Source organism: Engystomops pustulosus, chromosome 5, assembly GCF_040894005.1.
Source record: "Engystomops pustulosus chromosome 5, aEngPut4.maternal, whole genome shotgun sequence".
Taxonomy (NCBI): domain Eukaryota; kingdom Metazoa; phylum Chordata; class Amphibia; order Anura; family Leptodactylidae; genus Engystomops; species Engystomops pustulosus.
This window is the reverse complement of record NC_092415.1, coordinates 5,872,950-5,900,443: the sequence shown is the minus strand read 5'-3', so window position 1 is coordinate 5,900,443 and position 27,494 is coordinate 5,872,950. Positions and strand designations below refer to the sequence as shown.

The window sequence follows — 27,494 nt, the reverse complement described above, 5'->3', positions numbered from 1 at the left end:
TGTACAGGAATATAACTACTATAATACTGCCCCCTATGTACAAGAATATAACTACTATAATACTGCCCCCTATGTACAGGAATATAACTACTATAATACTGCTCCCTATGTACAGGTATATAACTACTATAATACTGCCCCTATGTACAAGAATATAACTACTATAATACTGCCCCCTATGTACAAGAATATAACTACTATAATACTGCCCCCTATGTACAGGAATATAACTACTATAATACTGCTCCCTATGTACAAGAATATAACTACTATAATACTGCCCCCTATGTACAGGAATATAACTACTATAATACTGCTCCCTATGTACAGGTATATAACTACTATAATACTGCCCCTATGTACAAGAATATAACTACTATAATACTGCCCCCTATGTACAAGAATATAACTACTATAATACTGCCCCCTATGTACAGGAATATAACTACTATAATACTGCCCCCTATGTACAAGAATATAACTACTATAATACTGCCCCTATGTACAGGAATATAACTACTATAATACTGCCTCCTATGTACAGGAATATAACTACTATAATACTGCCTCCTATGTACAGGAATATAACTACTATAATATTGTCCCCTATGTACAAGAATATAACTACTATAATACTGCCCCCTATGTACAAGAATATAACTACTATAATACTGCCCCCTATGTACAAGAATATAACTACTATAATACTGCCCCCTATGTACAAGAATATAACTACTATAATACTGCTCCCTATGTACAGGAATATAACTACTATAATACTGCTCCCTATGTACAAGAATATAACTACTATAATACTGCCCCTATGTACAAGAATATAACTACTATAATACTGCCCCCTATGTACAAGAATATAACTACTATAATACTGCTCCCTATGTACAAGAATATAACTACTATAATACTGCCCCATATGTACAAGAATATAACTTTTATAATACTGCCCCTATGTACAGGAATATAACTACTATAATACTGCCCCCTATGTACAAGAATATAACTACTATAATACTGCCCCCTATGTACAGGAATATAACTACTATAATACTGCTCCCTATGTACAAGAATATAACTACTATAATACTGCCCCCTATGTACAAGAATATAACTACTATAATACTGCTCCCTATGTACAAGAATATAACTACTATAATACTGCCCCCTATGTACAAGAATATAACTACTATAATACTGCTCCCTATGTACAAGAATATAACTACTATAATACTGCCCCCTATGTACAGGAATATAACTACTATAATACTGCCCCCTATGTACAGGAATATAACTACTATAATACTGCCCCTTATGTACAAGAATATAACTACTATAATACTGCCCCCTATGTACAGGAATTTAACTACTATAATACTGCTCCCTATGTACAAGAATATAACTACTATAATACTGCCCCCTATGTACAGGAATATAACTACTATAATACTGCCCCCTATGTACAGGAATATAACTACTATAATACTGCCCCTTATGTACAAGAATATAACTACTATAATACTGCCCCCTATGTACAAGAATATAACTACTATAATACTGCCCCCTATGTACAGGAATATAACTACTATAATACTACCCCCTATGTACAAGAATATAACTACTATAATACTTCCCCCTATGTACAGGAATATAACTACTATAATACTGTCCCTATGTACAAGAATATAACTACTATAATACTGCCCCCTATGTACAAGAATATAACTACTATAATACTGCTCCCTATGTACAAGAATATAACTACTATAATACTGCCCCCTATGTACAGGGGTATAACTGCTATAATACTGTCCCTATGTACAGGAATATAACTACTATAATACTGCCCCCTATGTACAAGAATATAACTACTATAATACTGCCCCCTATGTACAGGAATATAACTACTATAATACTGTCCCTATGTACAAGAATATAACTACTATAATACTGCCCCTATGTACAAGCATATGACTACTATAATACTGCCCCTATGTACAGGAATATAACTACTATAATACTGCCCCCTATGTACAAGAATATAACTACTATAATACTGCCCCCTATGTACAAGAATATAACTACTATAATACTGCCCCTATGTACAGGAATATAACTACTATAATACTGCCCCCTATGTACAAGAATATAACTACTATAATACTGCCCCCTATGTACAGGAATATAACTACTATAATACTGCCCCCTATGTACAAGAATATAACTACTATAATACTGCCCCCTATGTACAGGAATATAACTACTATAATACTGCCCCCTATGTACAGAAATATAACTACTATAATACTGCCCCCTATGTACAGGAATATAACTACTATAATACTGCCCCCTATGTACAAGAATATAACTACTATAATACTGCCCCCTATGTACAGGAATATAACTACTATAATACTGCCCCCTATGTACAAGAATATAACTACTATAATACTGCCCCCTATGTACAAGAATATAACTACTATAATACTGCCCCCTATGTACAATAATATAACTACTATAATACTGCCCCCTATGTACAGGAATATAACTACTATAATACTGCCCCCTATGTACAAGAATATAACTACTATAATACTGCCCCTATGTACAAGAATATAACTACTATAATACTGCCCCCTATGTACAGGAATATAACTACTATAATACTGCCCCCTATGTACAGGAATATAACTACTATAATACTGCCCCCTATGTACAAGAATATAACTACTATGATACTGCCCCCTATGTACAAGAATATAACTGCTATGATACTGCCCCATATGTACAGGAATATAACTACTATAATACTGCCCCCTATGTACAATAATATAACTACTATAATACTGCCCCCTATGTACAAGAATATAACTACTATAATACTGCCCCCTATGTACAGGAATATAACTACTATAATACTGCCCCCTATGTACAAGAATATAGCAACTATAATACTGCCCCCTATGTACAAGAATATGACTACTATAATACTGCCCCCTATGTACAAGAATATAACTACTATAATACTGCCCCCTATGTACAGGGGTATAACTGCTATAATACTGTCCCTATGTACAGGAATATAACTACTATAATACTGCCCCCTATGTACAAGAATATAACTACTATAATACTGCCCCCTATGTACAAGAATATAACTACTATAATACTGCCCCCTATGTACAGGAATATAACTACTATAATACTGCTCCCTATGTACAGGTATATAACTACTATAATACTGCCCCTATGTACAAGAATATAACTACTATAATACTGCCCCCTATGTACAAGAATATAACTACTATAATACTGCCCCCTATGTACAGGAATATAACTACTATAATACTGCTCCCTATGTACAAGAATATAACTACTATAATACTGCCCCCTATGTACAGGAATATAACTACTATAATACTGCTCTCTATGTACAGGTATATAACTACTATAATACTGCCCCTATGTACAAGAATATAACTACTATAATACTGCCCCCTATGTACAAAAATATAACTACTATAATACTGCCCCCTATGTACAGGAATATAACTACTATAATACTGCCCCCTATGTACAAGAATATAACTACTATAATACTGCCCCTATGTACAGGAATATAACTACTATAATACTGCCTCCTATGTACAGGAATATAACTACTATAATACTGCCTCCTATGTACAGGAATATAACTACTATAATATTGTCCCCTATGTACAAGAATATAACTACTATAATACTGCCCCCTATGTACAAGAATATAACTACTATAATACTGCCCCCTATGTACAAGAATATAACTACTATAATACTGCCCCCTATGTACAAGAATATAACTACTATAATACTGCTCCCTATGTACAAGAATATAACTACTATAATACTGCCCCATATGTACAAGAATATAACTTTTATAATACTGCCCCTATGTACAGGAATATAACTACTATAATACTGCCCCCTATGTACAAGAATATAACTACTATAATACTGCCCCCTATGTACAGGAATATAACTACTATAATATTGTCCCCTATGTACAAGAATATAACTACTATAATACTGCCCCCTATGTACAAGAATATAACTACTATAATACTGCCCCCTATGTACAAGAATATAACTACTATAATACTGCCCCCTATGTACAAGAATATAACTACTATAATACTGCTCCCTATGTACAAGAATATAACTACTATAATACTGCCCCATATGTACAAGAATATAACTTTTATAATACTGCCCCTATGTACAGGAATATAACTACTATAATACTGCCCCCTATGTACAAGAATATAACTACTATAATACTGCCCCCTATGTACAGGAATATAACTACTATAATACTGCTCCCTATGTACAAGAATATAACTACTATAATACTGCCCCCTATGTACAAGAATATAACTACTATAATACTGCTCCCTATGTACAAGAATATAACTACTATAATACTGCCCCCTATGTACAAGAATATAACTACTATAATACTGCCCCTATGTACAGGAATATAACTACTATAATACTGCCCCCTATGTACAAGAATATAACTACTATAATACTGCCCCCTATGTACAGGAATATAACTACTATAATACTACCCCCTATGTACAGGAATATAACTACTATAATACTACCCCCTATGTACAAGAATATAACTACTATAATACTGCCTCCTATGTACAAGAATATAACTACTATAATACTGCCTCCTATGTACAAGAATATAACTACTATAATACTGCCTCCTATGTACAAGAATATAACTACTATAATACTGTCCCCTATGTACAGGAATATAACTACTATAATACTGCCTCCTATGTACAAGAATATAACTACTATAATACTGTCCCCTATGTACAGGAATATAACTACTATAATACTGCCCCCTATGTACAGGAATATAACTACTATAATACTGCCCCCTATGTACAAGAATATAACTACTATAATACTGCCCCCTATGTACAAGAATATAACTACTATAATACTGCCCCCTATGTACAGGAATATAACTACTATAATACTGCCCCCTATGTACAGGAATATAACTACTATAATACTGTCCCCTATGTACAGGAATATAACTACTATAATACTGCCTCCTATGTACAAGAATATAACTACTATAATACTGCTCCCTATGTACAAGAATATAACTACTATAATACTGCCCCCTATGTACAGGAATATAACTACTATAATACTGCCCCCTATGTACAAGAATATAACTACTATAATACTGCCCCCTATGTAGCATCATTGTAATGTGGACATCACTGTCAGTGTATTATGGGGTAAATAATACTTTCATACTGAGTTGTTCTATATATAATCTCTGAATTGTTGTTTACCAGTGAACATATGTTATCGTTCTTCTTGAGAAAACAGAACAATCTCCCAGCACATAATGAATATGTACTATAAGTAATACTGTAATATGTCACTGCTGTGGATATTGGCTACTTGTGCGCTGTAGGTATCGCTGGGGCTCCTGGTTGCGGTATTATGTCATACATTGGACGAATTGTATCCAACTCGTCCATCTTTTTTTGTCGCAAATGGGCGTGGCCTATACTTTCCACATCATCCGGCACATTTATGTCGGTTTAAGGCGCAGAACAGACCCGTAAAAAAATGGTCTAAAATCAAAAGAACAACAGGCGCAGCCCATGTAAGATTTTGGCGCACATCTCATCTGTGTCGCCATTGTTATGGCGCCCGTCTGCGCCTTAATAACTTACAGCCGTGCGCCACTTTAATACATCGGGCTGTGCTTTCCGTAGTCAGATCTCAGATGCCGAATGTCGAGGTTGCGACAGAATTAATAATTCCCCCCCATTGTGTTACATATTGGGGCAGATTTACTTACCCGGTCCATTCGCGATCCAGCGGCGGGTTCTCCGTCGCGGATTCGGGTCTTCCGGAGATTCACTAAGGTAGTGCGCCCCGATGTCCACCAGGTGTCGCTGCTGCGCTGAAGTCCGCCGGAGTTCACTGGAGTTCACCATCCGTTGCTGGGTGCAGGTAAGCGCTTATCAAGCGACACAGATTATTTTTTTTAAATACCGCGTTTTTTTTAAATCCGTTTTCTGACGGCCACGCCCCCCGGTTTCCGTCGCATGCATGCCGGCGCCGATGCGCCACAATCTGATCGCGTGCACCAAAAAACCCGGGGCAATTCGGCGCAAGTCGGTAATTTTCGGGAAACCCGACGAAAAAACGTGATTCGGGCCCTTAGTAAATGACCCCCAGTGTGCAGTATTATATTGCACTGTCTCCTCTGCGCCCCCAGTGCCATAGATGACTCGGGGCGCCCGGTGGACACTTACCTCCCCATCACTTCCCCTCTGCTCTGTGAGTTCAACTGTATCCAAAATGTACGGAGATGTAGCTGATTCCATGTGTGTCCCTCCGCTCCGGGGTCTTCTCATTACATCATGTGCCTCATGCCCCCCCAGTCTATTTCCTCCTTATAGCGGTCATATAGCGGCCGCTGGTGTCACTTTTGTCTTTATTCATGGATGTTTATCTTTATGTTTGCCTTTAGATACAGACGACTCCACCATGTTTGTCATAGGGACGGTGCTCTACAGGAACCTGGGCGGCATCCTCAACCTGCAGCGGTAATACTCACCTCTCTGTAATAATGTTACATTCACTCATCATTTACCATTGTAATTCCGGGTCCCACTGAGACAACCAGGGGCAACAACGCACAGTCCTTACTAAATGTGTCTCTATGTACAATGTGCTCCGCTCCTCCTGCTCTATAACGTACTACCTGCAGATAGGACACTCTATGCCATCTGCTCCGCTCCTCCTGATCTACATGCTGCCTGCAGATAGGACACTATGTACAATCTGCTCAGCTGCTCTATAACATGCTGCCTGCAGATAGGACACTATGCATAATCTGCTCGGCTCCTCCTGCTCTATAACGTACTACCTGCAGATAGGACGCTATGTACAATCTGCTCAGCTCCTCCTGCTCTATAACATGCTGCCTGCAGATAGGACGCTATGTACAATCTGCTCAGCTCCTCCTGCACTATAACATGCTGCCTGCAGATAGGACACTATGTACAATCTGCTCAGCTTCTCCTGCTCTATAACATGCTGCCCGCAGATAGGACACTATGTACAATCAGCTCGGCTCCTCCTGCTCTTTAACATGCTGCCTGCAGATAGGACACTAAGTACAATCTGCTCAGCTCCTCCTGCTCTATAACATGCTGCCTGCAGATAGGACACTATGTACAATCTGCTAAGCTTCTCCTGCTCTATAACATGCTGCCCGAAGATAGGACACTATGTGCCATCTGCTCTGCCCCTCCTGAACTATAACAAGCTGCCTGCAGATAGGACACTATGTACAATATGCTCCACTCCTTCTGCTCTATAACATGCTGCCTGCAGATAGGACACTATGTACAATCTGCTCAGCTCCTCCTGCTCTATAACATGCTGCCTGCAGATAGGACACTATATACAATCTGCTCAGCTCCTCCTGCTCTATAACATGCTGCCTGCAGATAGGACACTATGTACAATCTGCTCAGCTCCTCCTGCTCTATAACATGCTGCCGACAGATAGGACACTATGTACAATCTGCTCTGCTCCTGCTCTATAACATGCTGCCCGCAGATAGGACACTGTGTACAATCTGCGCTGCTCCTCTTGCTCTATTCCAGGCTGTCTGCAGATAGGACACTGTGTACAATCTGCGCTGCTCCTCTTGCTCTATTCCAGGCTGTCTGCTAGTTTCTATCATTTTCATGGAGTTATAAGCTTTTTTTCTTTGCTTCCATTCGATCCGTCGCTCCTGGCTGCGCCTGTGACAAGTTTCTCGTTCAGAATTCAGGGCATTTTCATCTTTGTTTGGACCAAATGGACCTTGAAATAAGATGACCGCTCTTACGTTTACTTTGTGTCTCCGTGAAAAATTATCTTATCACCGGCCCCTTGTCGGACCCGAGGCGACGGCTCTTACTGCGCCGTTCTGTCTCGTGATTGCGGTAGAAACGGTTAATCCGAGGGAAATTGCCTCCATTTTCTCTGCACATCTGGAGAAATTGTCCATTATCTGCTGGTAGCCATAGGGGCCGGCGCGACCCCCCGTGTCATCTCCATCACCGTATAGGTGGCTGTGAGCTGGATGGGGGGCGCTCAGGCAGGACGTGAAGCATCCGCAGGCTCCTTCCCGGATCTGTTCCGCACTGATTACCATGACTACATCGCTCGCGATTGTCTTCCGAGGCGTTTGTACTAAATACATAAAACTTCCCTCCTCCTCCTCACAAAGTCCAATTAGTAAAGCGAGATGGGAAAGGGTTGTCAGACGCGTCCAGAGCAAACAAAACCCTCGTCTAATAACAGGGGCCTCCGCGCCCCATCCAGGAGCCGAACCGCAAGAAGGTTTAATTACGATTTCATTATTTCAGCGGTTGCTGTATAAAGGGCAACAAGGGGTCAATTTACGGAAGGAAGTCATCGGATTAGACTCCGCTAAGGGCTTTTCCCAGGAATGTGATACTGATGACCAGTCCTTAGGCTGAGGCGTCATTATTAAGTGGGAGATGAGCTGCAGTACCGGCTATGGCCACTACACACTGGATGGAGCCTTGTGCTTTCAGCTCTATACAATGTATACATCTCATAGGATGAACTTGTCTCACTCCTTTGCCAAATGAGGGAAAAACAATTGGGACCAACAGAAGTTCTATCAAAATCCATCCTGATAAACCTGATTACTCCTAGATCCAGGCACCGGGACTGTGGTATCTTCTTTTATGTGCTATCCATGGCCTCCTCCCTTCCTTGTGCTAATGATCCTGTAGAAGTAGTATAACAGCCTGCGAAGCTACAGCATGGACTGACTTTGGTCACACCCCAAATCCTCTTCTGGCTCATTAGCATAATTGTAAAAGTTGATTTTATGAGAATGAGGCCATGGATAACACATATAAGAAGATCCCACAGTCCCGGTGCCTGGATCTATGAGTAATGTCCCTGGTTTATCAGGATGCATTTTCATGGTAGATTTCCTTTACATCACACTCAGTTCTCAGGGGTCAGAAATTTTAGGCAAGGGGTCAAGGGGGTCAAGTCTCCTTCCTAGAACCTAAATGTTGACTATAAGGTCCAGAAAACCTAATGTCTATCAGATATCCAGCGGACAATAATTCTGTCTCTGTTGGGTAGAAATAATGTTTAGTTCTGGTAAACTGAAAGCCCATTGGGCACATGGACAAAAAATGTCCTTACAAATCCGGACCGGTCGTGTTTGACGGATATTAGTTTCTTGAGTAAATGGAGGGATGTGCTAGTGGAGTCTCTGAAGGAGGTTACTTGGACGTTCTCCATTACCAATGGATTCATAGTAAGGCAGGATCTTAGGGATTTTAAATTCCCCACCTAGAACCCCCTGGAGGAGCGGGAAGACTCCCCAGACTCCATATACTCATAGGGTAGCCCCTTCTAGCATTGGTTGGCAGGTGGACAAGAGTGGACATCCAGCAGGAGCAGATGTTTCCATTATCTAAGACCCAAGATGCAAGTTGGGGAACCAGGGATGAAGCCCTGCGTCCTTCTCGCCTTCCCTGTTATATTGTGTCCAGGTGTCGTTACCCTATTCCTATCAGTCTAGTCCTAGTCCAAGAGGATGAGGAGGAGAGTGGAACCGGGCCTAACCGGGTCATTAGATGGAGGCTGAGACATAACTTTGCTTGGTACCTGGACAATGTAAAATCCGCCCCTGACATCAGGGAATGGAGCCAAGATGAAGAGTTGTATCCGCAGCTGAGGTGGACCTTCAGGATCCGCTCATGGAGGATACACATGGGGCCACCTTCTAGAGCTCCGGTGTGGATGTTATGGTGGGATCTCTGGCAAGATGGCGATGACCTTCTTCGAGAGCAGATTGTGGATGAAACAAATCCCACTCCAAAGTTTTCCACGTGAACGTTCCAGTGGGAGGCCGGTAGTGGGGTCTGCAGTCAGGGGAGAGCGGGACATGCAGGACAACAGGGACCGGCGAGGGGGTGGACACAATGCAGCCAAGAATTGATTCATCTCCAGTTGTTCCGGACCCTCATCTCATCTCCCTCCTCCCGAACTATATAACAAGTAATAAGCAGTAATAATAATCCGCAACCTTCATAATAGCAATTTCCCGTTCTGTCAAGAACCCAAGACTGAGATTCCACACGTTGGTGTGAGTGTAATGCCGCTCAGGCCCACAGGCTTGATGGAATCGCGGCTCCCTGCACAACCATCTGGCCCATATTACCAACCAGTGGATGATGTTTGATTAAGTGAAAAGAAGTCAAGTGAGGCCACTTTGCCTCCAGTGCCGCGACTCGAGCCGCAGCAGCTCGCTGCACGTTCCTGAGCCCAGGTGCTGCCAGCCCAATATCGTACAGCCTGGTGTCCATCACACCATCCGGCGCCGGCCTGACTTGACTTCCCCAGGAACGCCAGGGATTGGCTGAGCGGCGTCCGTTGAGGCGTGAGGCACGGAGCAGCATAACACCATTAATTATTCCTCATAGTTACATTGCAGGGAATACACGGAACACAAAAATCTCCAATTTAAAGGTGCACCCCCTCCCCCGCACCTCCCAACACTACATAGCACTCACACCGGAGCGGCACCAGCCGGGGCACCGCTGCTCCCATTATATCATCTCCCGCTAATTCCAAATGATTGTGAAAAGAAATGACATTACATTTCCTGCAAGAATCTTACGATATATATAGGGAAAAATCCCACAGGATAATAATTTAATAATCCGAACACGAGAAATCGCATCACATATTCATCCAGCGCAAGCGGCGGAAATAGTAAAATTGCAGGGATTATATTTCAGCCAGAAATTACAGTCATCTGCATGGAGGTTTATCCGATTATTCCGGAAAATGTGAATGTACGACGTGTTCTGCGCGTGAGACGCCGGCGAATGGCAAGAGACGGAAAACGCCATTCACCTGATTCTCTGCTCAGTGAGGGGGGGGGGGTGGATTCTTTTACTGGAATGTTAATTTTTTTACAGAAAGTTTTGGATTTCCTTAAAAAGTCAAGAAAATGTGCTTTTTAAGGACCCACCATGATTTATAGTCTGTGTTATTGAACAATGCCTCCTTTTGCTACCTTGAAAGGCATTGTATTTGCATACTTCCCAGAATTCCCTAGTGGGGCATCTATGGCTTAAAGTCTCCACATGCCTTTAAGGTGGCCTTAATTGGCAATCCCTCCGTAAGGAGAACACCTACTGTCTGACCTTGTACTCTAATCCATACATTTCCCTCATGACCTTGCACTCTAGTACATACATTTCCTTCATTACCTTGTACTCTAATCCATACATTTCCCTCATGACCTTGTATTTTAATCCATACATTTCCCTCATTACCTTGTACTCTAATCCGTACATTTCCCTTATGACCTTGTACTCTAATCCATACATTTCCCTTATGACCTTATACTCTAACACAACCTTTTCCTTCATGACCTTGTACTCTAATACAACCATTTCCCTCATGACCTTGTACTCTAATCCGTACATTTCCCTTATGACCTTGTACTCTAATCCATACATTTCCCTTATGACCTTATATTCTAACACAACCATTTCCTTCATGACCTTGTACTCTAATACATACATCTCCCTCATGACCTTGTACTCTAATCCATACATTTCCCTCATGACCTTGTACTCTAATCCATACATTTCCCTCATGACCTTGTACTCTAATCCGTACATTTCCCTCATGACCTTGTACTCTAATCCATACATTTCCCTCACGACCTTATACTCTAACACAACCATTTCCTTCATGACCTCTAATACAACCATTTCCCTCATGACCTTGTACTCTAATACAACCATTTCCCTCATGACCTTGTACTCTAATCTATACATTTCCCTCATGACCTTGTACTCCAATACAACCATTTCCCTCATTGCCTTTTCCTCTCATCCACCAATTTCTGTATGACCCTATGTACTTCAGACTTGTGCATCTTACTTATCAGGGAGAATGTAGAATGTCTTTGATTCCGTGTCTTCTCCTCTCCTTCAGGAACACGACCGTCTTGAACTCGAAGATAATCTCGGTGACCGTGAAGCCGCCCCCGCGCTCCATCTCCGCCCCCCTGGACATTGAGTTTTCCCACCTCTACAATGTGAGTAGACTCCGCACGTAGCTGATCTCGAGTTACTCAATCATTGCAAGAAAGTTTAAAAAAATGATACTGTGTGAGAAAGAGACTACAATGTAACATATCCCCAGCATTCTGTATACTGCCGAGCACAGGGTTACAGGATTGTAGCAGGAGAGGCGTGTCCTCACACTGCTGTGCTCTTAGCTCTCTACACTGAGATGTATAGTAAAATCTGTGCCTGGGGGGGAGAGGCAGTGGAGCAGTGCAATGCAGAGAGCACAGAGCTCAGCAGTGTGAAGACACAATGCCAGTGCAGTTGGAGAAGCTACAATCCTGGAATATAAAACCGTATTTCACAGTCCTGCTGCTACTAACAACATACAGAAAGGTCCGATTATAGATATGGCAGGCTGCAAAGAGCACAGCAGTGTGAGGACACATCCCAAATGCACTTGGAGAGGATACAATCCGGGTATATAAAACCATATATCACAGTCCTGCTGCTACTAACAACATACAGAAAGGTCTAATTACATATCTGGCAGGCTGCAAAGAGCACAGCAGTGTGAGGACACATTCCAAATGCACTTGGAGAGGCTACAATCCTGGAATATAAAACCGTATTTCACAGTCCTGCAGCTACTAACAACATACAGAAAGGTCTAATTACACATCTGGCAGGCTGCAAAGAGCACAGCAGTGTGAGGGCACATCCCAAATGCACTTGGAGAGGCTACAATCCTGGAATATAAAACCATATATCACAGTCCTGCTGCTACTAACAACATACAGAAAGGTCTAATTACACATCTGGCAGGCTGCAAAGAGCACAGAGCACAGCAGTGTGAGGACACGTCCCAAATGTACTTGGAAAAGCTACAATCCTGGAATATAAAACCATATATCACAGAACTGCTGCTACTAACAGCATACACAGAGGTCTGATTACACATCTCACCAGGGACAATACATAATTAGCTGTAGTTGACATGGTGAAATAAAGGGGGGGGGGGCAGATGCATCTTGGGTGCACTAGGGGATATTTGAGGCGTTTAAGATTACCCATCAGATTAGTGATTAGTGAAATCCAACATTCAGCACGCTCATCAATGCCAAAAGCAAAAAGGCTCCACTCCCTGAATTGTGGCCGTGCTGGGGTACTGCAGCCTAAGCCCCATTCACATTAATGGGAAATCAGCTTCTAATCTCCTCAGACCCACATTAAGAGAAGACCCCGGACTGATACCAGGACCCCCATTTCAGGGATCATTGAGGGGGCTCAGTGCAGAGTGGATTTTGCTCCTTAGTGATGTCTCTCTCTATCCTGTAATATATATATTTACCGGGAAATAAACTGATTCCCAGAAAAGCAGCGGCTCCAGAACCTCCAAGGTCAGCGCTTCCGTCATTGTCATAGTAAAATCAATGTGTGTCATTAACGGTATCAAGTGCGCGCGGATTATCACCTTCCCCCGGGCGCCAATGTGCCGAAAGTGCCAAAGTAATGGAAGGGTAATTTGCTGTTTGCACAGAATACAAAGTCCCAGCACAATCCACAGCGCGGCGGAACGGACCGGAACCGGCTGATCACATCACAAGGCGACGCATCGGAAATTGTCTTTTCTCTCCTCTTTGTTTCTTTTATTTATTTCTGGTTTTTTTTCCCAATTTCTCCAGGGAACGACCAACCACACGTGTATCATCTGGGATGAGGCCGACACGTAAGTCCACGGATTCTGCTTTATGGATCTGATTCATGTTTTATATATTTCATTATTTGTGGTCTTTCAAAATATTATTGGAAATAATTGTTAATATTTATACTGAAGATTGTATCATTTATCACAGCAAACAAAACTATGGAAAGGGGAGGAGTTTAGCGCTTGCTGGGGGATCCAGGGCTCGTTCTGGGGGATCCAGGGCTCGTTCTGGGGGTTCCAGGGCTCGTTCTGGGGGTTCCAGGGCTCGTTCTGGGGGATCCAGGGCTCGTTCTGGGGGATCCAGGGCTCGTTCTGGGGGTTCCAGGGCTCGTTCTGGGGGTTCCAGGGCTCGTTCTGGGGGATCCAGGGCTTGTTCTGGGGGTTCCAGGGCTCGTTCTGGGGGTTCCAGGGCTCGTTCTGGGGGATCCAGGGCTCGTTCTGGGGGTTCCAGGGCTCGTTCTGGGGGATCCAGGGCTCGTTCTGGGGGTTCCAGGGCTCGTTCTGGGGGTTCCAGGGCTCGTTCTGGGGGATCCAGGGCTCGTTCTGGGGGATCCAGGGCTCGTTCTGGGGGTTCCAGGGCTCGTTCTGGGGGATCCAGGGCTCGTTCTGGGGGTTCCAGGGCTCGTTCTGGGGGTTCCTTGTGCATTTGTGTCTCTTGTCTTCCCAAATACCATGGAAGTGAATGGCGCTGTGGTGACGCATGAGCACAGATTCTCCATTCATAATGGGGTCTTCACTCCCTCTTCCTCATGATGATTGGGGGGTCCCAGAAGTTGGACCCCCACAACATTGTCCTGGTACAATGTTGGGACAACCCTTTAACCATGAGCGGTTTGTCCCCGTTATAAAGAGCAGTCATTCACATTTTGTGATTTTGTGTCTATTTATAAATAGAATTTTTCGTTTTGGTATTAAAGTCCTGTGGATACAATAGTGAGAAGGTCTGACCATAGGAGCTGACACTCTATAAGGAGGAGATATAAGAGGTGGAGGGGGGTAAGAGTCCTGACCATAGGAGCTGACACTCTATAAGGAGGAGATATAAGAGGTGGAGGGGGGTAAGAGTCCTGACCATAGGAGCTTACACTCTATAAGGAGGGGATACAAGAGGTGGAGGAGGGTAAGAGGCCTGACCATAGGAGCTTACACTCTATAAGGAGGGGATACAAGAGGTGGAGGAGGGTAAGAGGCCTGACCATAGGAGCTTACACTCTATAAGGAGGAGACAGAGGATATGGAAGATGGTAAGAGGCCTGACCACAAGAGCTTACACTCTATAAGGAGGAGACAAGATATGGAGGAGGATAAGAGTCCTGACCATAGGAGCTTACACTCTATAAGAGGAGATACAAGAGGTGGAGGGGGGTAAGAGTCCTGACCATAGGAGCTTATACTCTATTAGGAGGAGATACAGAGGATATGGAGGAGGGTAAGAGGCCTGACCATAGGAGCTGACACTCTATAAGGAGGAGACAGAGGTGAGGTGATTATCTGAGTGTTAGGCAGGAGGATAATGTATCCTTCCTCCTTCCGTTCTGGATGCGATATATTGCCGCACTATGTTCTCTATGCTCCTCCCCCGTCTTACCAATCAGCCAATCATAAGTAAGCGATTACAGGAAGACGCTACATCAGCTCAGCCCCAATGTTTGACGTTGGAGGAGACTTGGAATCTACCTTTGGATTCTCTTGCTTGTTGTGTGGGTGGTAAATTCTGCAATCTTCTTCTGCGGAGCCCCCAGAGATTAGAGAAAGCTGCAAATATTTCCCGGACTCTCCCAGATCTCCTGTAATTAAACGCCGGCAGATGGCGGGGATTGCGGGAGAATAGCGCGGAGGCGCCAATATCTTATCTGCAGATACAATGGCCCAAAAATCCAAAAGTTCTAAACATGTAACCAAAATCCAGATCCTCCCCGGCGCTCCCCCTGGCTCCAGCATCGTGTAGGACCCTGTATAAGCTGATCAGACATGTTGGTCCTTCTCTATAATGTCCTAAATAGTCCCATGGATGCTCCTGAGTGATAGAGGAGAGGCACAGATACAGGCAGAGGCTACTGGAGATAATGGGAAGTTTCTATCTCACCCCAAGTGCTTTGTTTGCATGATTACAGGTGACAGTTTCCCTATAATGTCCTATATGACTTGCTGATGCTTCTGGGATTGAGAAGAGTCATGGAGCAGGTTCTTCTCTACTTTCTATGTGCAGTGTATGGGAGACGTCCTGTCCGCTAGTCTCCCGCCTCCAGCGGGGAGAGTCTGCAGAGGGGAAAACTGCTGGACACAAGTCATATAGTCAGATAAAGGGTTATGCCTCTGGTTATCCTAAAACATCATCCAGGTGCAGTTTACGTGCTTTGATTTTGTGGTCATGAAGCCCCCGATGACTATTAATATTCAGATTTTTCGGGATCAGATTTCATATTAAAGTCTCTAAAAGAGAAATTCTCCACTTTGTGACGTCTCTGATCCTTATAGGATGTAATGGAGACAAGTCCCTGGGAGTGAAGCTCCGGGGGTCATATAAGACTTCACTGAGAGTCGGCCGGGACCGGGAGGTCCAATCGTTGCTGAAAGGTTAAGAGACCATTGATTGAGTTACTTAAGTGATATAGAGCGGCACCAGAGGAGCACGTCCTATGGGAAAGTCACCAGGCGCTATGGAGGGGGGAGGGGGGCAAATAGAAAAGAGTTAAGGATTAAGTTATTTTTCTCTTTATCTAGCAATACTATACTCTTCTAACCCACCAGGGGTAATAATCTGTATACCCCAGCCAGATATCCCTTCCAGAGCAGCCACATCCAACTGCACAATCTAGGGTAGCACGGCGGCTGAGTGGGTAGCACTTCTGCCTTGCAGCGCTGGGGCCCTGGGTTCGAATCCCACCCAGGTCAACATCTGCAAAGAGTTTGTATGTTCTCTCCGTGTTTGCGTGGGTTTCCTCCGGGTCCTCCGGTTTCCTCCCACACTCCAAAAACATACTGTTAGGTTGTTTAGAATCTAAACAACCTCACAACTTTAGATTGTGAGCCCCATGGGGACAGGGACCGATATGTCATGCTTTGTGCAGCGCTGCGTAATCTGTGTGCGCTATATAAATAAAGGAATTATTATTGTAGGGTAGTCATCCCCCTATCACCCATTTAGGGTAGTCAGGCACAGCACTATGAAGACACAAAAATATGTTTACTCATTACTTAGCAACCAAACAGTATCTAACAATGTCTGCAGAGAGCACAGAGCACAGCAGTGTGAGGTCACACCCCAAGTGCACTTGGTAAAGCTACAATCCTGGAATATAAATACCCTATTTCACAGTCCTGCTGCTACAAACAACCTACATAACGGTATGATCACAAAATACTGCAGGGACAATACATAAGACTGGGAGAGCGGAGAGCACAGAGCACAGCAGTGTGAGGACACACCTCCTGTTCACTTGGTAAAGCTACAATCCTGGAATATAAATCCCTATTTCACAGTCCTGCTGCTACAACAACTTACACAAAGGTCTGATTACACTCTCTCCAGGCTGAAGGGATGGGTCCGCTGGGAGGGCAGGTATCATTGTAGCGGCCGCTCTGTGTATCCTGTACGACAAGTATCGGGGATGCGCTGGTTTTTATTTTGCTGTCTACATGTCACTTACTGTTCTTGTTAAGCAGCAAAACAAATGAGAGAAACGCCAGTAACGAGCGCAGGGTTTGTTCATCTAAACGAGTATGAATATTTATAAGACTCAGGTTAATTATTAATTATTGAATTTACTTTACTCATTACACATATGCAGAGCGCCAGGAATCAGCCGCTGATGTCTATAACCAGAGAACCGCGTCCTGTACATACATCATACTATACGGGAGACAGGGTGTAATATACACACAGTGACTGCCCCAGCAGCACAATAGTGGGGCTCATTTACTAAGGGTATCCCGACGATTTCCGATTTGCACCGAATTCCGCCGGATCAGATTTCGGTGCAATCGCGCCGGGTTGCAAACGGTGGAAATCAGGGGGTGTGGCCGTCGGAAAACAAGTTGGATTCGGGAAAAACGCTGCATTTTTTTTTTTTTAAAGTGTCGCTGCACCAAGAAAGAGAAGGTGAACTCCAGCGGATATCGGCGCACGGACCTTAGTGAATCCCGTTCGGACTGATTCCTTACTGATTCCTTACTGATTCCTCACTGATTCCTCACTGATTCCTCACTGATTCCTTACTGATTCCTCACTGATTCCTTACTAATTCCTCACTGATTCCTTACTGATTCCTCACTGATTCCTCACTGATTCCTTACTGATTCCTCACTGATTCCTCACTGATTCCTTACTGATTCCTCACTGATTCCTCACTGATTCCTTACTGATTCCTTACTGATTCCTCACTGATTCCTTACTGATTCCTCACTGATTCCTCACTGATTCCTCACTGATTCCTTACTGATTCCTCACTGATTCCTCACTGATTCCTTACTGATTCCTCACTGATTCCTCACTGATTCCTTACTGATTCCTCACTGATTCCTCACTGATTCCTTACTGATTCCTCACTGATTCCTTACTGATTCCTCACTGATTCCTCACTGATTCCTCACTGATTCCTCACTGATTCCTTACTGATTCCTCACTGATTCCTCACTGATTCCTTACTGATTCCTCACTGATTCCTCACTGATTCCTTACTGATTCCTCACTGATTCCTCACTGATTCCTTACTGATTCCTTACTGATTCCTCACTGATTCCTCACTGATTCCTCACTGATTCCTCACTGATTCCTCACTGATCCCTCACTGATTCCTCACTGTTTCCTCACTGATTCCTCACTGATTCCTCACTGATTCCTCTCTGATTCCTCACTGATTCCTTACTGATTCCTCACTGATTCCTCACTGATCCCTCACTGTTTCCTCACTGATTCCTCACTGTTTCCTCACTGATTCCTCACTGATTCCTCACTGATTCCTCACTGATTCCTCACTGATTCCTTATTGATTTCTTGGTCTTAACCCCATGATAAATTCAGTCAATATTCAGCAATCAGTAGATACTTTTTCTTTTCAAAAAGTAATTTATTTCTTAAATCCTTCTTCCAAAAAAAATGGAATTAGAAGAATTTAATGAAGAATATTTGTGGTAATCTGTGTTAGAATATTAAACAATCCTTAAACATCATGGCCTCCATCCTGACCCTTCGTCAGATTAAATCAAAAATAAAAGAAAAAATGTAAATTTTTTTGTTTATTCACATTACAAAAAAATAAATAAAGGTAGAATGAGAAGAAGACAGAACTTATGGAGAATCTGTCCTGGATTGGGATCAGTGGACCCATTTGGGTTCCCAAACCCGAACTGCCATCCTCACCGGTATCTCCGGTATTTAACATTTAAAATTGTGTCGCAAGCCAAGCACTTACATGCACCAGGAAGAAGAAGGTGAACTCCGGGGACCTGAGCGGGGAAGCGACACATGCAGGATATCGGGCACACGATCTTAGTGACTCCCTGCACAGCGCATTATACACGGACAATGCACTTACATTCACCAGGAAGAAGAAGGTGAACTCCGGAGACCTGAGCGGGGAAGCGACACATGCAGGATATCGGGAGCACGATCTTAGTGACTCCCCGCACAGCGCATTATACACGGACAATGCACTTACATGCACCAGGAAGAAGAAGGTGAACTCCAGGGACCTGAGCGGGGAAGCGACACATGCAGGATATCGTGCGCACACTCGTAGTGAATCGCGGCAGATGTGCATTCCGGTGGACATTCCGGATCGGGGATCGCGCAGGACCAGGTAAGTAAATGTGCCCCTTAGTGTTGGATTGTAAGCCTGAACGTCGGACCTGAACCTGGACTTTTGGTGGTTCAGGTCCACTCATTCCTAGTCCTGAAATAGAAAAAATGTCTGGTTCTAAATGGTTCTTGTCCTTTGGTTCTGACGCCACATTAGAATAAATCAATATTTCAAAACATTATTGTAACTTTTTGTCTTCAAAAGCTTTTAGAAAACAAAAAATGAAGCACGGAAAGGATTGTAAAGTTGACATTTGCACAGTTGAGATCTCTGGGGCCTCCGGTTGGAGCGTCTGGTGAGGACATGATGGTGCATCAGCTCCTCATTGGCTTCATGGACATGATGATTATTCCTATCACAAGACTCATTCCCGCTCTTCCAGAACAGAACACGGCAGAGTTCACACTGAACGCATCCTCTCCGACGTTAATTAACCTACTTACTCGACCAGTCCCTCTAAATGATGGAGAGGTTACCAGTGGCGGCTTTATGTTCCTTGAAAAGGTTATTATTTCCAATCTGATTTTGATGTAATGACGGCAGATGGGGGCCTTGTTATGTTAGTCAAAGAAGCCGTAAGTGTGAGGCGCTGAACCGTGCCGGTGTAAAATGTCTGCACAGTCACTTTCATGTTAAATGACATTTCTCACTCGCTCATAACTTTCTCCGTCGAGGGCCATTAAACCGACTCCCTTCTGCTTTCTCTGCACATCACAAATTACATCCCTAATTTAGTTTCATTACATTCCATATGATTATAAGGAGAAAAAGATGGAATTACTGTATCTGATTATTTTTTTTTTTGCATGTGAAACTTTCAAAAATTTGGGAAAAAATTTAGGTAAAAAGTTTTTGTAAGATATTTTTGAGCCAATCCCTGGTCTCAGGTTATGGTTATTTTATGGGTCAAAGGCAACTTGAAGAGTTTGGTCCTAAGAAACGAAAAATTGCCCTTCTAACCAAGTGGCCATTCCACCCTGTACTTAGACACTCTCATATCTGGGTCACTCGGCAATGTAGAAACAGGGCTTAAACAAGGTGGACAGTCTGGTGTCTCTGAAGGTGTCTCATTTAGGATCACCTGGGTCCTGCTCACCTTGTTAGGCTCCATTTTTGGTTTTGGGAACCTGTTGACGGTGGAGTCCAAACAGTTGGAACAAAAGACTTTGGACACGGGGACTACGTACATGCAAATCTTAATGAACTTTGGGCCGTGGTCTTCTTAGTTCGTGGATATAGAGGGACTGTTGACTGCTGCATTAGTCGGTGACTGTTTGGTAACGTGATTGGTAGACAGGGAAGGAGAACATGGACGTTCTGAGGACTTAGTTCCTCCAGGGTTTGAGCGCTGAATGATATTCAAAGAAGTATCCAAAAAGTTGACACAAGTTTACTGCCCCTGAAGGACCATCCTCTGGCCGATCTCATGCCCAGGGCTGGCTTTTGGGAACCTTTACCCTTTGGCTTTCCATTTGGGACCTGATATTACCTTGAGCTCTCATCATTATTATTTTGTTATTTCTAGGGGAAAGGTTTGTTGGTTAGGTAAAAATCCAGATTAGGTGTGGACAATGATTTGGACATCTTAGAGAAGAGGTCCCCACAGCTTGATAGGAGATGGAACTATTGAATGAGGAAAGAAACAAGTGAAGGAGAATATGGACATTCTGAAGAGTGCAGGGTGGGCACTGAATAGAATGGTCTCCAAAAAGAGGAAGAGTAAGTTCTACCCCCATGAAAAACCATCCTGTAAATGGCCTATTGTCCACAGGTTCACCTTGGGCTCAGGTCTTGGCGCTAGACCCCATTATTGGTATGGTTGGCAGAGCTTGTTCGTGGGGTCAAAACAAGATGTATAGTGAAACCAAAGTGTGTGGAGATGGGACTAGTGAGTGAGCAAACCTCCATTGTCTTTGAGCGCCAGCTCCAGTAGACGTGCACCATCTAACCATCTAGGAAGCCTCTAGGAGGCTGTGCCTCGTAATTTTGCTGGTTTTGCTTTCTTGCTCATGATGGGGATGGCGATTCTATTGGTGATGGAGTCTAAATTAGCAAATTAGCACCAGTTATTCTTACGCCATCTTCATCTATGAGAGTCGCCATCTGGACGCGGAGTCCCCAGTGATGGTGCTCACCCCTGCACATATAATCTTCTTGCCACTTCCTTGGCTCCTCCGCTCACAGCTGGGCCGTGCCGAGGGTCCCAGTGCTGGGGCCGAGCGCTCACCCATCGCATTTATTCAGCTTGTTAAAGATCAGCCGGTAACATGATGTCCCCGGGGTGGGGGAGGGGAGCGCTTCTGCTTTATTGATAGGTCTAACTAAATGTCGCTATTAATTACTAATCATTAATGGAAGGAGCATGAAATGTCTTCTGCCGGCCGAATGATTCACCAAATCACCACCTAATTACTGAATTTTAATGTTTTCTGAATGTTTTGAAATTTACATTGAAACCCAAGAGATAGATAAGAGATGCATAGATAGATGATAGATAAATAGTAGAGATAGATAGACAGACAGACAGACAGACATACAGCAGTATAATAGATAAGAGATAGATAGATAGATAGATAGGAGATAGATAGGAGATAGATAGATAGATAGATAGATAGATAGATATGAGATAGATAGATAGGAGATAGATAGATAGATAGATAGATAGATAGATAGGAGATAGATAGATAGATAGATAGATAGATAGGAGATAGATAGATAGGAGATAGATAGATAGATAGATAGATAGATAGGAGATATATAGATAGATAGATATATAGATAGATAGATAGAGAGATAGATAGAGAGATAGATAGATAGAGAGATAGATAGATAGAGAGATAGATAGATAGATAGGAGATAGATAGATAGATAGATAGATAGATAGATAGATAGATAGGAGATAGATAGATAGATAGATAGATAGATAGGAGATATATAGATAGATAGGAGATATATAGATAGATAGATAGATAGGAGATAGATAGGAGATAGATAGAGAGATAGATAGATAGATAGATAGATAGGAGATAGATAGAGAGATAGATAGATAGATAGATAGATAGGAGATAGATAGGAGATAGATAGAGAGATAGATAGATAGATAGATAGATAGATAGGAGATAGATAGATAGATAGATAGGAGATAGATAGGAGATAGATAGAGAGATAGATAGAGAGATAGATAGATAGGAGATAGATAGAGAGATAGATAGAGAGATAGATAGAGAGATAGATAGATAGATAGATAGATAGATAGATAGATAGGAGATAGATAGAGAGATAGATAGATAGATAGATAGATAGATAGGAGATAGATAGATAGATAGATAGGAGATAGATAGATAGGAGATAGATAGATAGGAGATAGATATGAGATAGATAGATAGATAGATAGATAGATAGATAGATAGATAGGAGATAGATATGAGATAGATAGATAGATAGATAGATAGATAGGAGATAGATAGATAGATAGATAGATAGATAGGAGATAGATAGATAGGAGATAGATAGGAGATAGATAGATAGATAGATATGAGATAGATAGGAGATAGATAGGAGATAGATAGATAGATAGATAGATAGATAGGAGATAGGAGATAGATAGATAGATAGGAGATAGATAGATAGATAGGAGATATATAGATAGATAGATATATAGATAGATAGATAGATAGATAGGAGATAGATAGGAGATAGATAGAGAGATAGATAGAGAGATAGATAGATAGGAGATAGATAGATAGGAGATAGATAGATAGGAGATAGATAGATAGATAGATAGGAGATAGATAAGGAGATAGATAGAGAGATAGATAGAGAGATAGATAGATAGATAGATAGATAGATAGATAGATAGATAGATAGGAGATAGATAGAGAGATAGATAGATAGATAGATAGGAGATAGATAGATAGGAGATAGATAGATAGATAGATAGGAGATAGATAGAGAGATAGATAGATAGATAGGAGATAGATAGATAGGAGATAGATAGATAGATAGATAGATAGGAGATAGATAGATAGATAGATAGATAGATGGATAGATAGATGGATAGATAGATAGATAGATAGATAGATAGATAGGAGATAGATAGATAGGAGATAGATAGATAGATAGATAGATAGATAGATAGGAGATAGATAGATAGATAGATAGATAGATAGATAGATAGGAGATAGATAGATAGATAGATAGATAGATAGATAGATAGGAGATAGATAGATAGGAGATAGATAGATATGAGATAGATAGATAGATAGATAGGAGATAGATAGATAGATAGAGAGATAGATAGATAGATAGATAGGAGATAGATATATGATAGATAGATGGATGGATTGGTGCAGCAGTCTCTCTGGAATGGGCCTAACTTACAGACACAAAGGGAAATTGGAATATTCTTCTGTACTTCTCACATAGTAGAACAAATAGATCCGTCTTCCTGACTGAATCTGCAAAGCCAATTATATGGATTTCAGTTTTGGAAGAAAAAAAAAGTAAGAACAATCGACCTCAAAACTAAGTAACCGTTCCCGAGAAAATAATTAACAATAGTCAACAGCTTGTTTTCATCTCAGGAACGACATGTGGTTCTATAACAAAGACAGGGAACAATCGATAAAGTTTTATAACAGTGATCATTAAATAATTCTGCTGCAAGGAAGGCATTATAATGCTGTTACATATACATATCCATAGGGGGCAGTATTATAGTAGTTATATTCCTGTACATAGAGGGCAGTATTATAGTAGTTATATTCCTGTACATAGGGGGCAGTATTATAGTAGTTATATTCCTCTACATAGGGGGCAGTATTATAGTAGTTATATTCTTGTACATAGGGGGCAGTATTATAGTAGTTATATTCCTGTACATAGAGGGCAGTATTATAGTAGTTATATTCCTGTACATAGGGGGCAGTATTATAGTAGTTATATTCCTCTACATAGGGGGCAGTATTATAGTAGTTATATTCCTCTACATAGGGGGCAGTATTATAGTAGTTATATTCTTGTACATAGGGGCAGTATTATAGTAGTTATATTCCTGTACATAGGGGGCAGTATTATAGTAGTTATATTCTTGTACATAGGGGGCAGTATTATAGTAGTTATATTCTTGTACATAGGGGGCAGTATTATAGTAGTTATATTCCTGTACATAGGGGCAGTATTATAGTAGTTATATTCTTGTACATAGGGGGCGGTATTATAGTAGTTATATTCTTGTACATAGGGGGCAGTATTATAGTAGTTATATTCTTGTACATAGGGGGCAGTATTATAGTAGTTATATTCTTGTACATAGGGGGCAGTATTATAGTAGTTATATTCCTGTACATGGGGGGCAGTATTATAGTAGTTATATTCCTGTACATAGGGGGCAGTATTATAGTAGTTATATTCTTTTACATAGGGGGCAGTATTATAGTAGTTATATTCCTGTACATAGGGGGCAGTATTATAGTAGTTATATTCTTTTACATAGGGGGCAGTATTATAGTAGTTATATTCTTGTACATAGGGGGCAGTATTATAGTAGTTATATTCCTGTACATAGGGGACAGTATTATAGTAGTTATATTCTTGTACATAGGGGGCAGTATTATAGTAGTTATATTCCTGTACATAGGGAGCAGTATTATAGTAGTTATATTCTGGTACATAGGAGGCAGTATTATAGTAGTTATATTCCTGTACATAGGAGGCAGTATTATAGTAGTTATATTCCTGTACATAGGAGGCAGTATTATAGTAGTTATATTCTTGTACATAGGGTCAGTATTATAGTAGTTATATTCTTGTACATAGGGGTAGTATTATAGTAGTTATATTCCTGTACATAGGGGGCAGTATTATAGTAGTTATATTCTTGTACATAGGGGGCAGTATTATAGTAGTTATATTCTTGTACATAGGGGGCAGTATTATAGTAGTTATATTCTTGTACATAGGGGGCAGTATTATAGTAGTTATATTCCTGTACATAGGGGGCAGTATTATAGTAGTTATATTCTTGTACATAGGGGGCAGTATTATAGTAGTTATATTCTTGTACATAGGGGGCAGTATTATAGTAGTGATATTCCTGTACATAGGGGGCAGTATTATAGTAGTTATATTCCTGTACATAGGAGGCAGTATTATAGTAGTTATATTCTTGTACATAGGGACAGTATTATAGTAGTTATATTCCTGTACATAGGAGGCAGTATTATAGTAGTTATATTCTTGTACATAGGGGGCAGTATTATAGTAGTTATATTCCTGTACATAGGAGGCAGTATTATAGTAGTTATATTCCTGTACATAGGGGGCAGTATTATAGTAGTTATATTCCTGTACATAGGGGGCAGTATTATAGTAGTTATATTCCTGTACATAGGGGGCAGTATTATAGTAGTTATATTCTTGTACATAGGGGGCAGTATTATAGTAGTTATATTCCTGTACATAGGGGGCAATATTATAGTAGTTATATTCTTGTACATAGGGGGCAGTATTATAGTAGTTATATTCTTGTACATAGGGGGCAGTATTATAGTAGTTATATTCCTGTACATAGGGGGTAGTATTATAGTAGTTATATTCTTGTACATAGGGGACAGTATTATAGTAGTTATATTCCTGTACATAGAGGGCAGTATTATAGTAGTTATATTCCTGTACATAGGGGGGCAGTATTATAGTAGTTATATTCCTGTACATTGGGGGCAGTATTATAGTAGTTATATTCTTGTACATAGGGAGCAGTAATATAGTAGTTATATTCCTGTACATAGGGGGCAGTATTATAGTAGTTATATTCCTGTACATAGGGGGCAGTATTATAGTAGTTATATTCCTGTACATAGGGGCAGTATTATAGTAGTTATATTCTTGTACATAGGGGGCAGTATTATAGTAGTTATATTCCTGTACATAGGGGGCAGTATAATAGTAGTTATATTCCTGTACATAGGGGGCAGTATTATAGTAGTTATATTCTTGTACATAGGGGCAGTATTATAGTAGTTATAGCCTTGTACATAGGGGCAGTATTATAGTAGTTATATTCTTGTACATAGGGGGCAGTGTTATAGCAGTAGCTGCACAACACTATAGTCACATTTCTGCCCTATACACTTACTTTCCTCTGTATTTTTGCAGTATTCTATTCATTGCTGTGGAGTTTCTTATGGTTTTGTCTGTTTCTTTCTCTCCATCTTGGATTCCTACTATTCGCGTTCTCACTATGGGTCATTGTCGGGGCAGTTCATGAACTGTGACAGCTCCTTATTAATCCCTGGTGCCGGAAGCTCCTAAGTTGCTGATGTTTAGTGATGAGTGGGGGTCATTCAGGGATTGCGCCCCCCTCCTGCCTCTATGTATTTTGGACATTATTATATGTCTCAGATCTCAGCACAAGCTGAGGAAATGTGCACCTAGGACATTAACTCCCTGGGGGTCCTCATTGTCTCACTGTCCCATTGATGTGGGGTGATTGGGGGGGGGGGGTCAGCAGGGGCGGGTGAGGTCATTGTCAGATATTTGGATCCTGGGGCCTCTCATTGATGGGGGAGTAATAGACTGAGCTGACTTAGGAACGTGTTCTCACTGTGACTCTGTCCCTCTTCTGTTTTTGTGACCTGGTTGTCTAATAATGGAGAGAACTTCAATGGCTGATACAATGGACACAGCAGGAAATTAATTTACCATTGATTCAAATGAACCTGGTGTAATACCATATGTAACCTGCAGGGGGAGAACACTATAAGAAAACTATACAATATACAGTATGACCTCTGCAGCGCCAAACT

General features: G+C 41.6%; 1 protein-coding gene across 6 annotated transcripts in view; it reads left to right on the top strand.

Moving 5' to 3' along the window:
• The window catches only part of ADGRB1 (adhesion G protein-coupled receptor B1), a 460,553-nt gene that overhangs the window by 290,061 nt on the left and 142,998 nt on the right, over positions 1-27,494 (top strand). For all 6 annotated transcript variants that reach the window (XM_072151085.1, XM_072151084.1, XM_072151082.1 and 3 more), the window contains exons 15-17: positions 6,572-6,647; positions 12,107-12,209; positions 13,866-13,909. In XM_072151085.1, the coding sequence (XP_072007186.1) occupies positions 6,572-6,647; positions 12,107-12,209; positions 13,866-13,909 (223 nt within the window). The remainder of the gene's footprint in view (positions 1-6,571; positions 6,648-12,106; positions 12,210-13,865; positions 13,910-27,494) is intronic.